This window comes from Maylandia zebra, linkage group LG2 (genome assembly GCF_041146795.1).
Source record: "Maylandia zebra isolate NMK-2024a linkage group LG2, Mzebra_GT3a, whole genome shotgun sequence".
Lineage (NCBI taxonomy): Eukaryota > Metazoa > Chordata > Actinopteri > Cichliformes > Cichlidae > Maylandia > Maylandia zebra.
In genome coordinates this window covers 47028178-47047233 of record NC_135168.1, presented here as the reverse complement: position 1 = coordinate 47047233, position 19056 = coordinate 47028178, and the positions used below count along the sequence as shown (strand labels likewise).

Sequence of the window (19056 nt, the reverse complement as noted above, 5' to 3'; positions counted from 1 at the left end):
CAAAAATATTATTTATTAATTTTTTTAGTTTTGGAATACAAAGTTTTTTTGTTGTTTAGATCACAATTAGTGGTTTACTGTAACCATAACATTGAATGGTAGATTTGCACTTCTTCGCAATCAGATGAAATAAAAGACACATTAAATATATCGCTGAAAAGCGCTCAGTATTGATATGAAGACAGAATAGTTAATGATTGTTTGTCCAGTCTTTGTCTGTGGGGTAATCAGACAACTTTACATGTACCCTATATATATAGCAACAATTCATCCTGCCCCTGTCTTCTGAAGAAAAGGGCAAAATTGTATGTTGTGATTGTTTATCACTTGGCTGACAAGCTCTTTCAGTGTCTTCAGTTAAGTTCAGTTAAGTCTGTTTGAAATGTTAGCCATACTGTTGCCCATCATTCAATCTGGTGTCCCAAGCTTGGGTGTCCCCAAGCTCAGAGATGCAAAGGTACTTTTTAATATAGTATCACATATAATAAAATGGCAACTTTAAGCCATAATATAATTATATAACAGTAGGTATTGGAATGACATACCTGTTCTAATGCTGCAAAACATATATTCTGGGTAAACCCAGGGCATTCATTTAATAAATACTTATATTAAAAAAAAAGTCTGCGCTAAATTATTTTATGTTTCTAATTTATAATATTTTGCTATGATTGACCTTTAAATGATGTATTATTACAGTAGGCATAAAAGTTTCACAGTTCCCTTTGAGAATTTCTAGTATCTGCTGCTGACAACTTATTTCCCCTTATATGGAGCCGTTGTTTTATTTAAGAGTCCATATCTTCTTTTTTTTTTTCTTTTTTAAATATAGTAGACACTCCACTGAAAAATGTAATAATTGTTACAGTCAGTTTTTAGAGAATTGCTGTAGCGGTCCCTGTGTAAAAGAGATTTAATAGTCTGCATTGGGAAAATGTGAATATAAATTTTATACGAACATAAAATTCAGAATTGGGATCTGGCCCACCAATTAAAGATATTACACCTGATTAATTACTTATTTTAGTGCCTGGGGTCTTCTCCTCAAACGCACATCTGCATCTACCTTTTGTCTTTATGCAGTCGCAAACAGCCAGGCCTATATGATGCACTCCATTGTATAGCTGGGTAACAATGGCACCAGCTGTTTCTGCAGACACAAAAAGTTGCGTGTGTGTGTGCTAATATTAATAAACACACACGCGCACACGTATACACACTGGGTGTGTTTCCCAGACGCAGATTCCCGCCCTGCTTCCTATCCGCGCTCAGCCGCTCACACGGTGCCTCCGTTACAGATCTATTCTTACAACTGCCTGAACCCCATCCACGTTGTGTGAAATCGGTGCGACCTCTCCGTCACAACCGACGCCACGCCGACCTCGTGACTGCCAAGACATCTGCCCAATAGTAGCTTGAATTCTACGTCATTCAGTCTTTCAAAGTCCAGTCAAAAACGGGTGGGCGGGATTTCCGTGGGCCTGGTATTCACGTTTGGTTGTAAAGGTAAGCCCTGGATGGGATTTTTATTTTTTTTTAGTTTTCTTTTTCTTTTATTTAATCTTCACGTTTGGATTTGATATGGTTTCATACGTGCTGGTGTGCTACTGTGTCCGCTAAAATAAACAGTGCTTGCCGGGCCCATTGCTCGCTTGTGTACAGCAGTGTAAAGTATTCTATGCAAGAGAACAACGGTGATTTCCCTGTAGTACAGCAATTGTATATATATTCTGATTAATGACAGTTAAATAGTGGCTTTGACGAGGCACGTTAAAAACTGTCAGGGCAGCCTGAAACGTTTTTGTCTCTCTATTACTCCTCTATTGCTAAGTTACACGGTTGTAACTTTGCTTTCTGCAACAATTTAGCCGCCTGTTCCCATAAACAGGGGGTCAATTAAATGCTACTTTAGAAGAAAAATATAAAAATAATTGATGGCTATTTATAGCTAACTCAGGTGGATCTGTTTTACCGTTCACGGTTAGATGTCTTTACTGAATGCATTCTGCATACTAAACACTGCTGCTTATGGAAACACGCGTGGAGACAAAGCATTTGTTGAAACTTAAAACCCGGGTGAATATGTTGGACTAATCAGTTGTTGTTTGCACACTCTTGTGTTACTTTCTAGCTTTTCCCCCGCGTGTGAGCTGACATACTGCTACGCCGAGGAGAACGTGTATCCACCCTACCACACCTCTTCTTCAAGCAAACTCCTCGACTCTTTTGGATGCTATTTGAAACTTGAAATTGTTCTTCAGCCTTTTAAACGGAATGAATTTTGAAAACACATAACTTGGAGAGCGTCTAGTAAAAAGTGTGTTGAAATAGCCCACCGGTGGAGTTTGTCAGCGTTTGAGGACGTCGCATTAGGCGTTTCTGGAAGGGAAATTAACTTAAAGCTGCAATGGATCAAGCCAGCGGTGGGGAGGATCCAAATAAGCCCTCTAAAAAGAAATCCAGCGAGGATGAGGGTAAAAACAAAAAGCTGGTAGGTATTCTAATAGCTCACTCGTGTGTAACGTGCGTGGAACTAGGGTGTAAGTCAACTGACACATCCTGTAATCCCAGAAGCAGCCCATTATGTCACACTCAACTTTATTAAGACCCAGAAAGTTGCACTGCTTTGCAGCTGCAGAAGGTTTCATGTTAGGTCTGTGTCAAAAAAGAAAAAAGATTTATTGTAAATGCTAAGGACAGTCTTCCTTTTACTTTTAAAGCTCATGATGAAACCAAGGAGCAGGACAAAGCATATTCTCGATGCAGAACTTCCCTGTTTAGTGCAGGACGAGACACAAACAGTAATTCATGTGTTGTTGTTATGGTTTAATGTAGGGGCTAATAGCAGCTAGAGTTGAGCAAAGAGGTACTGTTTCGCTGAGTGCTTCAATTTTCGAGGCACTCAGTGCATCATGTGATTATTCCTGTCAATACATCTCCTGATAGGTTTTTGAAGAGCATCCTTGTTGTGACAGTTGGGGGTCTTATATTAATATGCACACAAAGCACAAGTTAATTTACTGTATGACTCAGTGTACAGCATGATGTACATGAGGTTTGTGGGGGCGATTTATGAACAGCATGAGTGTGTGCAATTGATAAAACTTGTCCTTAGGCAGCCCTTGGGCAGTGTCTATGAGATAACAACTGAAAACCCATTTAACATTAATTTATCGTCATTACATTGGATGGACTTTGTGCAGTAGTTTAACCAGAGGAAGGATTGTGCTTATTTAGAAAAGTAGCAAACCCGAATCTACATCATTAAAGCCGTGGTGTCATTAGGTCCTGCACGCCATATCTTGCCCTGAAATGACATTGCAAGATTTGGTGGAAGTTTTGTTTTGGCTTATGTGGAAATGCTTAAACAATCACTTTTGTTTTTTTTAGTCATGCTGTTCTTAAAAGTTCCTGGGAGAAACTAATACACTCTTCTGAGGAATTGTGTAAACAGCATCTCTCCAAAATCTGTAATTTCCTTATTTGGTAAACTGTAGCTACAATCTTTTATTTACCGTCCACAGTGCCATGTTAAATGATAAATCTAAACTGTAATGCTGAGGGTGTGAAGTGCACGTCAGTGCCTGCATGCCGTCAGTGCTTGCAGAAAGCAGTGGTTTAAAGTTATTTTCCATGACCAGAAACAAAAAAGCTTGGCTGCCGTTTGATTTTCACGTCTGTTTTTCCACATTTGTGGAAAAAGGGAAAGTTCGGCTGCCGTTGAACTTTGTGCAACTTTCTCATGTCACCTCCCAAATCTTCATTGTGAGCTCTGTTAGTGTTGCTTTATGTTGTGACTTATTGGCTGGGTAGGTCACAAGTTTAGTTGCAGCCACAGTTCCTAAATAGGGAACTGAAAACGGCACAGTTTAGATTGACTAGTGTTTCTGTCTTCACTCAAGCATACTGGAATGATTGAAGGAGAACATTCTGAATGAAATGTTTTTGCTAATGCCTCTGATATTTCTTTAGGTGGTGCTCATTGTTTTTGAGCATTATTGCATGTTTAGCATTTTTTAGTAATTGTCCTAAAACTGAAACACACAAAGGAAATTGCTGGTTGTTTACACCAAAGTTAAGGTAAAGGAAAGAGTGGCCAAAATAACTGCCTGACAGGAAATCCCAAAGTGGGGCGAATTGACATGCACTCCCAGAGCTACTAATGGGTGTTCCTTTAAGAAATCGTTACGACAGCCTTAAACTCTTGACTATCCTGCCTCCCAAGTTTAAGATGTTTGCGAGAGTGCCAGAATGACATCATCAGTCAGTAAATCACTCAAGAAGTCTATGTAAGACCAGTGTTTGGTTTTGTTTTACTAAAAAAATGGTCTCATGGTCAGGGGTGTTCTCTGTTGCGCAACTCTCTGAGCACAACAGGCAGAAGCAGAAGGCAGCTTCAAATGCGGCTGTTGCAAAAATACTAACATTAGCTTTAAGTTTGAAAGAGGAAGCTGATTATTCTTCCTTGAGTTCAGTTTTGATTTGTCCTCTTGTGTTTATCCCAACTTTTTAGCTGTCCACAGTCATGTAAATAAGCTAAATTAAACAAATTCAGCTGTTTAAAGGGCTAATGCAACAAAAGTGCAAGCGCTATGCAACTAAATCTCTAAATTTTAATACACATATGCAGGGTTGTGTTGTGACATTTTTGGCATGCAGTGCAGGCTGTGTGGATGTGGAACAGACTTGAGGGAGGGGTAATACCGGCTGTAAACAGCATCAAAGTACTGGTTTCATAATCACACCTAGCGCTGCTAAAGAGCACTGTCCCATGTGCTTTGGTGATAAGAAAATGCAGAAACTGCTGTGGTTTGGTCAATGCAAAGTCAAATCAGTCTTTAGAGGAAAAACACTGAAAGCTGTGTGTTTGTTTAACAAGTCACTGGGCAGCATTACATCACGGCAACACCATTTGGGCTATGGGCCCAGGGTGTAGATACTCAGCATAGCATTACAACAGCACTGCAGTCTTTTGGGTCATAACTCAAATTTTCAATAGTTCCTAGCTTCTCTTTGTTATAATGTCCTTGTCTTGAAGTTTTGCAAAAGTATGACATCCAGGAGAACAGCCAGATGGAATGAGCTCTTTAGTAAAAGGAATTCAGAGGAGCTGGTTTGACCGAGAGGGAGAGAACTGTTACTCCTTTTGAATTCCAGATTAAAAGATGATCTCATAGTGTAGCAACTCAGAGGAAGGAAGCATCACATTGCATAAATATAATAATAACACTGAGACGTTAAATATTAGGAATGTGGGAACCAATAACTGGGAACCAGTTCTCAGTTATATATATGTATATTGTAGTAGACCTAAGCACATGCATGCCTTTCTTTATTCTACACTGTGTGAAAACTACTGTATTGAATATCAATATTTTTCACTATACTTTATCAAAGTTAGACCAACATTGTGGCAAGACTATGCTGAAGTACTCAGTATATTTATCAAATGCTTTAGCTCTGGTGGCTCTGTGGTGTAGTGGTTTACACGTTCACGTTTCGAGGAGACACAAATCCCTTGGAGGTTGCACTAAGAAGTGCTTTCAGTGTGGTTGGGGTGACCCCTTGTGAATAAAGTCTGATTTAGAGTTATGTAGGAAGTCTTTATAGAGCCTACAATGAATCTGCATAAGTGACTGGGATCAGCCAGCTTTTTTGTTTCTTCTGGTGCATTATGTGTCATTTCCAGCTGTTTTTGTGTGGGGCTATTGTAAGATACAACGATTTTACAACAATAAAAGTGCTGATGATCAAACTTTCCAATTTGTCAATACACAGTATAAGATCCAATCTTCTTTATTGCCTGCAGGCTTGACAGGTAATGTAATGATGTATACAATTTGTACTTGTTTCTTTCTATAAGAAAATTGTTTAAAGTATTCAGAATCTCAAACATCGTTTGTTCCTGTTTGCACCGCAGAGCAAACTGGTCAATAGTTTGCTTTGTAGTACTGTGATAAGCATCTTCTCCTTAACCTAATTAATTTATAATACACATCGATTGCAAATTGGTGAAATGGTTGGTTGGGAGTAAAGTGGTTTAAGCTTTAAAGAACATGCATGTCTGTACGGCAATTTGTTTAGATATGAAATGTGAAGGATACAAGGATAGTAGGGGTGCAACGATACACAAAAATCACGGTTCGGTTCAGTTCGATACTTTGGTGTCACGGTTCGATATTTTCTTGATACAAAAAAACATTCATGCTTTTTTAATTTGTCATTTATTAAAATTATAAATATATATTTTATCTCAAAAGTACAGTTTTTAAATTTAATGTTGCTGAAACAACAAAAGAAAAATAAAAATCTATCTGATGGAGAAATCCCTCATCTTTGGAAAAGAGAGTTTATTACAGAGAAATGTCTCTTTCCAAAATAAAAGCTATACTATACGCTTCTTCTGGGCTATATTCTCAGCAGCATATTAAACATATCAGGTCCCCATAAGGAGAATCCTGTGCTAACAGCTGTCTAAATGACTCGGGTAAAGTTTGTAGCATGCGTGCTTGTTGTTTTTGTCTGCTTCCACTTGTCTTTGCACTAGGATGCTGTTGGCGTAAATGTTGTGTTCCCACTAGGATGCTGTCAGCGTTCATCTGCGCTGCGCTCAGTGGATCTGCGCTCGACAGTGCAGCCTAGGCGGAGTAGTCGAACGCAGATCCACTGAGCGCTGAACACAGACAGCATCGTCAGAAGAAAAGTTGATAAAATAAATTTACAGTTTTGTATTGTTCGATACATATGCGTACCGAACCGAAAGCACTGTATCGAACGGCTCAATACCGATACGAGTATCGTTGCACCCCTAAAGGGAAAAAAAAAAAAATTAAAAAAAGGATCCTATTTGTTTTATGTTGGCTTCGAGCCTATTAAATTAATTCTGAGTTATTATTCCATGTTATCAGATGCACTTTTGCTCTGCTTCCTTTTTTCTTTTGACAGTTGGTTGCTGTTGCAGCATGAGCCTGCCAGATTGTTTCATTATTTGTGGTTCATAAGCTGAACTAAAATCAGAAACACTCATTAACTATGTTTTGGCAAATATTACATGTTATTAGTCCCTATTAAGTGTTGTTAAAATAAGTTTTAAAAATATGGCAGACATACTGTTAGTGCATGGTAAACGTTGGTTTTTGAAGATAAAGGGCATTTGTGGAAAACAGTTTCCGTAACGCTCTAAAAGTGTGCAGATATAAGTAATTTTAGTGGCTTCAGATTATACTGCAAAACTCTATGTCAGATTTAGTGAGACCAATTCCTATTTCAGATGCATCCATTACATTTTTTTGCACCACCAGGATTTATAATACATCGTGGTTGCACATTGAAGCAAAGCATGCAGATTATGTGTCATGTGTCAACAATGTGGAAAGGCGTATTTAAAGAAAAAACAAGTGTTCAAAACGATAATGTCACATTCATGCTGAAAGGCATTTATATTCAAGGTAAAAAAAACCAAAATTCTACTATTGTGAGAAATGAGATAATAATGATCACATAAGTAAGGATTGGCCTGGTTATTGTGAATAAGGTGACAAATGAAAGTGTGGAGTATTTGCAGGAAATATGGAAGAGAGAGGCCGGATGTCATGACACAGCCACAAGGCACTGGGCAGTGAAAGAGGTTTATTAAAAAAGCAGCAACAAAAAACCCCACAAAAAACCAAAAACTTGATACCACTTTTGTAAATGTGTAGCAGGGATCTGTAGGGTCACACTGAAGCTGGTTCTGTGCTAGAGTTAACCAGTTTGCTGTTAGCTGCCATATTCTACTCCTGATAGCAAGGATAGCAGTGTGACACATACTGTATCATAGATTTGGTCTCAGAAGCATGGCTGTCATGAAAATAGGCTGGCAGTTTTAGTCAGGTGTACTAGTAATTAATTGTATTTTTTTATATCTGTGATTTTTATGTTGTGACATATCAAACTGTCTGGTGTATAATAATATATATTGAATAGCTATGTGGACAGCTAAGTAGGAAATTGATTATTATTGCATTGAAGCTGGGTAACTTTACTGGCCCCAGAAACCGTCAGCATCATCATCTAGCACAGCGGTCCCCAACCCCCGGGCCTCGGACCGGTACCGGTCCGTGAGTCGTTTGGTACTGGGCCGCGAGAGTTGAGGCTCAGGTGTGAAATGTATAGTTTTCAGGGTTTTTATCGGTTTTCAGCGTTATTTTGTTATCGTTTTTATCGTTAACTCAGTTTTCCTGGGTCTTTTCACGTGTGTTATGAATAAATCTTCTTTTTTTCGGTACCGGTACTGGTTTTATTTTGTTGTATTTATCCGCGACACCTTAAAGGTCGGTCCATGAAAATATTGTCGGGCATTCATTTAGTTAAATGGAGTTTATTTTATTCTATTTTAATCATGTAGGAGACGGGAAACAAGCACATACTTTAATAATGGGTAAAGCTCATACTTCTAACACTGCTGATAGTATCACATCATGAAGCATACTTTGAATTACTTTTTTGTTTTGTTTTTTTGTGTCATTTGATGCATCTGACATTTTGATACGTGAGCTTTAGGGAAGCCTCGGAAATCATTTTAGGTCATGTTGGCATGTGGTTAACACAAGCTGTCAGCTTGTCACACACTTGAGCCATTTACAGTGCTGTGGTAAAATATATTAAAATATTTCTTTATATTTTGCAAGGAAAATGAGAAATGGGTGCAGCAACTTATTGAAAAGATTACAAAAATGCATCTAAATACGAAGCGTAAGGCAAAACCAGAGTTTGTACAATTCTGATGATCTTGAAAGTCAATATATACACTATAACAAAGCTTATTCATGCAAACAGCCTAACTCTCTTGCAATTTCTTTAAGGAGTCTAAGATTTTTTTTGTTCTATGTCAAGATGTTTCCACGCTGCTTAAATAATCCAGAGATTATCAGCTCTGAGGATGTCAATCCATGACTGATAGTTTTTCGGTTTGCTTACACAGATTTGGTAGTGTGTTTGACATCATCGTCATGCTGAGAAATGTAGGCATTTCCAATCAGATGCTTTCCATGTGGTATTGGACAGAGGAACAAAATCTGATGGTACTTTCCTGCATTCATAATTGCATCAGTCTTAAGAAGAACACTGGCTGAAATCCAGCCTCAAATCATGACTGAGCCTCCACCGTGTTTTACAGAAAGCTATAGACACTCACTGTTCTAGCTCCTTCCTGCTTTCTCTGTACATACTGATGACAGTTTGAACCACAGAGTTTAAATTTCATCACTTCATAAGAGCTGTTGCCACAGTTGATTGCTTATGTAATCTATCTTATCTCAGCTTTTCTCCCAACTTTCATTTTTTTAAGAATTGCTCCTTGACAGTCAGCCGTCCACTGAGACTATTTCTTTTGAGCCTATGGCAAAAAGTAGATCTTGGCTGGATATTTATCCATTTCTTAAGAAAAATGTCCAGCTACTGTTCTTTAGGTCAACCATTTTTTCCTCCAATTGTCCAGTTTCTTCAAGCATTTTAAGGATTCAGCCAAAGAAATGCAAACAAATTATACATTTTAGCAATAGGCTGACTGTTAAATGGCCTAAAGAAACAAATAAACATTGCAAGGAAATTGATCAGATATAATGGCTGGGCTGAGAATCAGTGCAAAAAGTAGCCAAAGCAAAGTTTAGACCTTCAAGAAAGCTTGGAGAACTATTGCTCTACTTAAAGAAATTAGAAGACTGTCTAGCTGCTTGGAAACAAAGAAATGAGGGGAGGCTCAAGACTTTTGCACAATACTGTAGGTATGCCCTGCATTTTATTTGGCCAGTCTTGACAAGATTTTGTCATACTAACTTTCTTTTTTATATTTTTTACATACTCTGTTATTATATTAACATGACTGGCATTGTGTTGGGGGGGGCGGGGGTGTGAGCAACAGCAGGAAACAGACCACATGTGAGTCTTTTAATGACATTCAGGAAGTTTGAGAGAGGAAGTGGTGACGAATGCTTTAGTCACACAGTGGAAGAAACACATTCACTCCTTTAAAGTCCCCCTCTGTCATGAGCCTTATTCACGTGTATCAGTGGATGAGATCTGAGACATGAAAATAGGAAGTTTGTTTTTTGGCTGCCTCAGTAAAACTTGTATGACATGCATATATGTCATGTCCATGTATGCATGAATCATACTTGGGATTTGCTTATTCGACAGTTAGGATGATTCATGAGTAGATTGCATGTTCTGACAGAGCTTCCACTGAGCTCGATGTAGGCCTAATGAAAGAAGTGTCTTTACATTTTGCATGTTGTTGGACCAACATCCAGTTAATAATGTAGAAAACACAATGTGGAGAGGCTGAAGCCAGATGAAAAAGTGTATTTTAATTTAATTTAATTTGTTTTAAATGAACCTCGTGTGATAAAGGATGGTCAGTGAAGGGAGGTCAGTGCTAGACAAGTGAGAAAGGCTTAACATGGGTGTGTCATGGATGAGTCAACATTTAAAATACAGTGGTAGAATTGAATGTTACCGATATAGTCACTCCTGTGACATTTATAAAAGCATATTATTGGGCGCACCGGGACTATTATTTTAAACATTTTGCTGCCTGGCTCTGGTGTTACATACAGTTTCATTACACACCATTTAGTCAACAGCCTGCAGATAAAAACAAGGTCATGGTTCACATGTTTTTGCACTTGTCAGCAATTAGGGAAAACAACTGCTATAGCAGGTGTGAACATGGCATGTTTTAAGCCGAATTTCAGAGGAAAGCGTCTGCTGCAAAATTCCTCTCGCAGTTGGAAAAAAAATGTTTGCCAGATCAGGTTAATTTCAGTAGACTTTAAAATACAAATGACACTTTATGTGATGTTATGATCAGTGTAAAAATATCTCCTTCTTTTCTTACAAACCTCAGCTCTTATAATGACCACATATCTTGCCACCTTCAAGGATACAGTAAGAATTTGCTTTCAAAAGAGATGGAGATAACCCGAGGGCAGTACTGTGCTAGTCCCCAGTCACATGGTCAGACCATCCATTGTGGAGCCATTCAAATCTTAGCTGTACTAGCTTTTGTGTGCTTCCTCTTTTCAGTATCTGTTTTGGGAAACTAAGCAGTACCAGCACTTCCATGAGACTAATAAGGCTACCACAAACTCACACACTTTTAAAGACACTCACAGAAACGTGCTGCATTCCATTTTTAAATTAACTGCGTTTTTTTTCAAACCTAAATAAAATAAAGCAAAGTAACCTACGTCAATATTAAACACTGAGGGAGAAGTGTTTATGTCAGGTCTTTTTTAGGAGAGCAACCTTATTTTATGAGCTCGATTGAATCGTTACTTCACTTTATTGAGATGACAAATGTGTCATTCTGCTCTATGCCTTTAATATGTTTTTCTGTTATCTGCTGTCTTTGGTTGTGTGTGTTTTTGTCTTTCCGTGTGTGTATGCTTGTGGCAGTGCCTACAGTAATGACACTATGTGAAGCATGTAGGGCACATAGGAGTCAGAATCTTTCAGATTTCACAAGTGTTTTAATATAGGTATTTCTGTTGTTACGATGTACCACTTCATATGCGGCTCTCTCAGTCTGACTGAAAATAAAACACTGATTCACTTCTCACACTGAGCCACTTGTAAATTTGCTCACAAGTCTGGATAGACATGCTTTGTGGCAGTGAAATCTTTTTTATTTGTCTTGTCAAGCTATTTTTTATTAATCTTTTTGTTAGTTATGATATTGTTAGTCTGTAAAAATCAGACTATTTTCCCTTAGTGACATCTTCAAATTGCTAGTTTTTATCAAAGTAGCAATTCTCTGAATTCCTTCAATACATCTTTCAATAAGCTCCTTGGCTGTGTAAAACTGACTGATGTTAATAGACCTGCTGTAGATATTCATCTCCAAAGATGTTCAGAGATTTCAAAAATCTCTCCGGGAAGTGTCGGAACCGCTAAGATAGAAAACATGTAGTTTAAATAATAATCACACTCAAGGCTATAGAGCAGATGTTTATTGTCATTTAACGATTCAGAAAGAATTATTGGAATATTGTGAGTGGAAAAGCACGATGAGGGAACTTGTATTTCTATGTGACAGCTACATTCAGTGTGATAGTAAATGTGTTCTAATTGAAATATAAGTCACATTGATTGCCAGGTTTAAATTGTGTCTCAGTGTCTTTTTTGCCTCTTTTCTCCACCTCCATGCTTTGCTTGAAAACATTATCCTCCCTGTGCAAACATATGGAAAACCTTGATACATACCGTCAAGCAGAATACGTGCGCACTGAGAAATCTTTAGCTTAGGCAGTGTCTTGCATTATCTCTGTGTTTGCAAAAGCAGTCATTGAGAAGTCATTGTAACAGGATTTATTTAGATGAATTAATTTGTTTTGACTTGGTCTAATTCAGTTACACGGACCGTATTCTGTGTGTCTGATGCCACTCCTTTCAAACTGATCAGTACATTGGTAGTGCAGCAGATCTTATCAGATTACACAAAGACAAATTATGTAATTTTGTTGTTTGATATGACAACGACGAGCAAGCGTTACCCTCCGATGTAGTGTGACAGTTTTGCGGTGCTTTGTTTTTCTTCGGAGGAAAGCAGCTTTTTAGCATAATCCACACAGTATCTCTAGATGAATGGTTTTCGAGTGGGAGCTCTAGTGTACTCTTTTGAAATGTTGAGGAGCAGCAGACCAAATTTGAACGGCCTTTATACTGACATTTAGAACAGGTCAATATTCTCCTCGTGTTTTTAACTGTGGTTTGACAATGACCACAGACATGTAACTGTGGCTATCTGTGTATAATCTGCAGTGTTCAGACAGGTGTACTATGTTGACGTACAGGTTTCTGAATGCTTTACTGAATTGAGGTCATCACTGCTAAGCTGCTGTGTTTTGATAATGATGCGTTCACAATAATTCGTTTCTTACTTGGACACAAAATTAAGATAAGTATGTATTTTAAGTAAGTTTCAATGCAAGCTGATAACTCATGTAAATGTAATTTTATTTACATAATGTGAAACCACAACAGTTGCCTCAATGTGCTTTATATTGTTAAAAAAAAACCTCTATATTAATAAAGAGATAAAATATTTTCTTTTTGCCCCAAAAAATATTTTTCTGTTGACAATAACTTTGTTAATTTAAATTTTCTGAATAAGCAACAGAAGTTAAACAAATGAGCGCCTAATAAAACACAAGGTTTGGTTTTTTTTTGCTGTGCTACTGATGCTTACTTGCCAGCATTCAAGGCTAATTATACAATTTTTACAGTTTTCTTAAAGTCTCTTTCATCAGCTTTGATTTTATTTCCCCAAAATTTAAATTTTTCTTGCTGAAAATCAGGAATCGTTGCTAAAATCTGCTAGAATGTAGATGAACAGAGCGTCTGATTAAACAGGGACACGAGGTAGTTTAATGAATTTACCAAGAACTGTCAGAAGCACTTTGTGTTACAGGCCTTACTGCCAACAATGGCTATCTCACAGTAAATCTTTTTTATTATTAGAACTAATTAAAGTAAAAGCTAATTTCCTTCTAAACCCATTTTACAGTGGCATCGTGGCTACTGATTTTATAGTGATAGTTCCAGTGAGTGAGTTAAAATGACATCACGCAGATGGTCTTGTTTAATTGGTTGAGTATAACAAGCGTTGCTATTTAAAAGATATGCAATTATAGTCACTTTGAAACAAAACTAGTCTTTTGTCCAGCCTGGAAAAGAAACGTATTTCTCCTTCCACCTGGTGATATTTTATATCTTTACACGAATTAATGTAATACTAACATTAATTGCAGTTTGTAATATTAATTTTAACATTTATTGTAGGAAATAGGCATACTTGTATGGTTTTGTGTCCCCAAATTGGTTCTCAAGTTGTGGGATATTGCTTTGTGTTTTCATTTTTAAGGATCTGCATGGACTCATAATCATATTTGATTAAGGAGGGACCCAGAGCTAATTTGATTAGGTTATTTAGAGAAATATGTGTTTGGTAATAAACATTTATTATGATGAAAAAGTTTACTTTAATAAGCGGGAGAAGCCCAGAGGACATGCAAGCTTAATTGTTAGATGTTAAATTGCAATGTTGCGATGTTGCCAAGATAATGGGCAAGGAAAGGCCCTCAAGTCAAGACAATTAACCAAACAGTGGTTTGATTGTTGTTAAATTGATTAGAAAATGTTTAAGTACTCCATTTGAAAATTAGCTATTGTTTCACACAGTTTTAGGCTGCTAGAGAATGCTGGGCTTAATGATACATACGTACTGAGTTACAAATGAGAAAAGTTGTTGCTCGGGTTAAATTATTAGCGTTACACATGTTGGGAAGTGTCATGCTGCCTTTTTAAAAGCAATAAAGGCTTTCACAATACCGAAACAAATACCTGGACATCCCCAGCAGAACCCTCTATATGTAACGCCGCCTGTGTTATTTTAACTTGAAAAAACAGCTTAGGTAACACTGCACATCGAGACTTTGTTCTTTCTAGTCAATAGCTTTATCTCCCAACTGTTGATCAGTTGTAGCCGACAAAACTAGTGATAGATATGGCAGTTTGAGTGTCTGCTCGGTGTTGCCCAGAGCGACAGCCGATGAAGACACACAGAGGGAGGTGCAGGTTAGCGCCAATCTGTTTGCTCGCCCCAGCATCAGTAGTTTCCTGATTAGAATAGTGGAGAAATCCGCGGCTGGAGGCAGGCTTTATGGCCATCGCTACCCCACATCTCCCCACTCATTAGTACTTTACAGCCGAGCGCCACAGCATATGGCAGCGTTGCTACTGATTCCCATTTGAGGTGTGTTTCAAATGGCTGTCCCTTGCCGAGCCACAAGCCTTTGGCAGTAGCCATTCTTAGTGTGTCTGAGATGAAGATAAATATCTGGATTAGGAGAAGCGGTTGAATTTTTTGGGCCACTGTCACTACAAAGGATGCTCTTCAGAACACAAATTACAGGAATAAAAGAAGCTTTTGGTGTTTAATTGTGTCATGCTGTAACTACATTCCCTGGGAAAATGTATTATTTTGGGAATACACAAAACTTTAACCTAGCAGTGCTAACTTGCATGTTATTGGGTTTTTCTGGGTTTTTTTTAACCTGATGTGGATGTGTTTGATTATGGGTGCTTTCTGATGGACCTCATTTTGTGTGCTTGTATTTGTCGTGTTCATTCTTGAACACAAACGTTTTTACTTTTACCCTATTGTCTGGAATCATCAAGTGTTACCATATCCTGCATATGCACATGTACAGTATTTGCTCAAGACAGGAATGAGCTATTGCCCTCTGTGGTACCAAGACAATTTGCACATGTGTTTTATGTATTCTCTAATGTATGCAAGCATTATTAAAAATTTAATTTGGTATCTCAGAGGGAAATGCAACACCATTTTCTACTCTGTGATACCAAAGAGAGAGAAGAAAACGCTGCGGTATCCAGGGGACACTGTACATGTGAAAACACTTGAGATGGGACGTGCACTTGCCAGTGTTGTCGTTTTCTGTTGGATTGTTTTTCACACTGTGCCCTCCCTCCAACAGAACATACACATAAAAACATTGGCTGATGATATGGTAAGGTGCTTGGTTTAATTTTGGTGTGATTAGTTTTGTTTTACATCCTCTCACGTTTTCTTATAGCTGCATGGGACTTTTAACTGAAGTATATGGATGGATCAAATGTGCCAGAAGCAAATTGTTTAAATTGCCATTTTAACTGTATATGAGTTACATCATGTGGCAAAATGATACCGTGGGTTTTTACACATTAGCAAATAATGATAAGTCTGTCCGCAGTAGCGCTCTCTAAAGCTGTGCCGTGAAAGACATTTTTTATTGTAGTGCACTCTGCACCAACAAGGTCTGTTTGCCTAAATTTTTCATTATGAACATAACTTAGCCCTCAGCATCTCTGCTTTTGTAAGCAGGTCATAGATCATTTAGTGTGCAATTATTAGTAGCACTTCTGATTAGATGGTTTTACCTGGGGCCTATTTAATATCCTTAGTTAACAAATAGCCCGACGCATGTAGTATTACATGAGTTTTGGGATGTACAGCCAACATATTATTATTACGTACTACTGCTGCAATAATCAGCTTTCAGTATGTTTGATCCATCCGGTAATACTTCAGTATACTGACATTTGCGACATCGTGTATGTCATCATTATATGTCTGTCTGTTAATTTCATTTATATCTGTTCATTCATCCAGCATGTTCTCTCCCTTTGATAATACTAACAGTGACTGGTTGCATGCAGTTCATATACTTTTCTGCTTTTACACTTAATGTTACTGCATTCATAAGAGTAGGATTAACCAATTAATATAAAAAGGAATGTCTCTTAGTACCCTACCCTGCAAACTTGCAAAGTGGCATTGTATGCTAGAATCACTTGAGCATAAACTGAGCAATCCTGTGGGTTTGACGGTAAGTATATTATTTAGTTGTTTGTTTGTTTTTTAAGTCAAACTGGAATCTACTAAATACAGGTGTTTGCTGTATGCGGCAGATATTTTTTGTAATTATTTTCTTCAATACAAAGTAAAAATGAAAGAAAAAAAATCTATAGTTTTTTTTTGTTTTAACCTCACTTTCATTTGTTTGCAGAAACACATCTGTTCCTGAAATCAGTGCATAATAATCGTGCTGTCTTTTGATAGCAGGAGACAATCTTTCAATCTAGTTGTTTTAAAAAATGTTTTTTTTTCTTAATGATCCATATACTTTATAGTCAAAACAAGCTCACTGGCAGTGCGATATTTTAATATGTCAATGAATCTGTTTTCTTTCAGCGTGATCGTATTACCAGTTTTAGGAAAACGGGGACGAAGAAGGAAAAGCTCCTGATACAGCACCCAACAGATCCCCTGTCTACCCAAACTGAACTTCCTGTTCCTCAGCCTCTTTTTGATGAGCGGTCCATGAACCTCTCAGAAAAAGAAATCATTGACCTCTTTGAGAAGATGATGGTAAGCTTTGTGTTTCTCTTGCAAAACGTCATCTGCTGTACTAAACAACAGTTTTATTACAACCGCTAATTCCACATAATAATAAGTAATGAAAATTTCACTATGAAGCACAGTGCTGTTATTTTGAGTATGTGTGGAGCTAGTTAAAACAAAAAAGGGCTTGAAAGGCATTTTTTATATCTATATTTCACTACAGATGCATTCTTGTTTTGCTGCTGGGGGATGATAATAGAATGATTGCTCTCCAGACCGACCCTGGTTTTATACAGTGTCTCTTAAAAAAGTCCTTTCAAACAGGGATGATATGCTGTTCTTTTAACTAAATAAACAATTTGATTAGCATTAACAACATTATGATTGAAACCAGGATCCCACAGAGCTGTCATCTAGTCGAGACAGCTTTATCTGTGGATTTAGAGAGATAACTGTGATTTTTTTTCAGTGCTTTAACGTTAGCATCAATCCAGGACTTAAAAACCTTGGTGTAACTTATACGTTTATAGAGTTATGTCCATACCATCTTTGTTAAAGCCCCACAAAACAATATTAGGATGACACACACAACCTTTAGTACCTATGTGTTAGCATGATATCCTTGGGGTAATGTAGACAACTCCTGCAACTCCTTCTTACTGATCCTCATTTGAAGTAAACGGTGTGCAATAAATTAACCAATTTTTATTAAAGTCTATTTTCTGGAGTTTACCGTGATGCTTAAATTATTTTTAAATAGCTTGTCTTTAATTTTAAATATCCAGTAATCCCATGGTTGTATTGACACAACCATTTTTATTTACCTGTATCTCTGCTGTTGTCGAAAGACAATTATAAAAGCACCACTAAACTATAATGTAGCACCGGATGACATATATGTTCATTATGAAAAATGCAGGCATAGATTATTTTGAAACAACACCACAGTCTTAATAATGGTGGAGGCTTTCACAGTCTCCAGAGATTAGTTAGTGGAGGAAAGAAGCCAATGCTTGTGATTGAGGAAGTATTTTGTGTTGTTGTTCTTTTTTTTTTATTTTTTAATTAGCAATAAAAGAGTCGCTGAAAATTACGTGGTTTATAATTGATTGTGTCAGCATCATGTGATTTCTCTCCTGTATCATGGTGTTTATTTTGCCCAACCCTGAAGAAGGCCTTTTTCGCCTCAGGTGAGACGCCCGGGCAGTACGGGTTACACAGGGAACTTCAGTGTTGTCTCTCTAATTTTGCTGCGTCTGCATTGCAGCTCTAATAATGTCTCAGTGACTGAATCTACATTGATGTGTGACATGCATTCATACTCGTTTCGCCATAAATTTGTATTTTTCAAAATACTTGTGTACAGATTGCGATAAGTTGCCCAACAAAGTTGCAAAGCAGTATAAGCAGATAGGGCTGCCACGATTAGTCGACTAGTCACGATTAGTCGACGCGTCGTTTGAAGCTTTGTAAGATCACAAAAGACGCAGGAATAAGTAGTATGATTTAAGAGTGTAATAACGCACTGAAACAGAAGATGGCAGCACTGCATGTACAAGGATGCCAGCTGCCGTTAAACCCCGAAGAAGAAGAAGCTGTGTCCCAGAATTCATAGCGCAGCTAGTTAGTTTTAATGTTACTCTTATTATTCTTTCTGGGTCATAAAATAAACGTTTAACATATTTTCAGGCGAGAATGTAGCTGTGTAAACCTCAAATATCTGCTCAGTTTATCAAGACACCGCATATTTTCAAAAGCGCTCCGACGTTTTCGGAGACGTCTGTTACCCACTAGCTCGATAGCTAGCCGGGAGCTAGGCTAACTAGAGCCGTGAGAACAGCGGACTCCCGGCAGATCGTCTTCAAACCCACCGCCGTCTTTCGCTGCTCAGGTTAAACATGATATATGAGTCACTTAGATAACTTAAAAATGTTGTTGTTTGGCTTTTTTTTAGTATTTTATTTGTTCCTCAGTAAATCGGTTTGGCTGAGATTAAAGTTATAGTTTTTACACAGCTGAATAAACGTCAAGCAGACAGCTGATCATCAGAAGTGTGAGATGCTCAGAATATACTCCAGTGTCCTGTTATATTTTAGATAGCAAGGAGTTTA

General features: G+C 37.7%; 1 protein-coding gene across 9 annotated transcripts in view; it reads left to right on the top strand.

The window, feature by feature from the left end:
* Positions 1 to 1418: 1418 nt before the first annotated feature.
* Positions 1419 to 19056, top strand: part of diaph2 (diaphanous-related formin 2) — a 365791-nt gene continuing 348153 nt past the window's right edge. For 7 of the 9 annotated variants that reach the window (XM_076875708.1, XM_076875689.1, XM_024805265.2 and 4 more), the window contains exons 1-4: positions 1419 to 1506; positions 2132 to 2491; positions 15540 to 15572; positions 16796 to 16972. In XM_076875708.1, coding sequence (XP_076731823.1) covers positions 2408 to 2491; positions 15540 to 15572; positions 16796 to 16972 — 294 coding nt within the window. In that variant the 5' untranslated portion in view covers positions 1419 to 1506; positions 2132 to 2407. Of the gene's footprint in view, positions 1507 to 1587; positions 1695 to 2131; positions 2492 to 15539; positions 15573 to 16795; positions 16973 to 19056 lie in introns of those variants that run through there. The other 2 variants (XM_076875686.1, XM_076875695.1) reach the window with 2 other exon arrangements.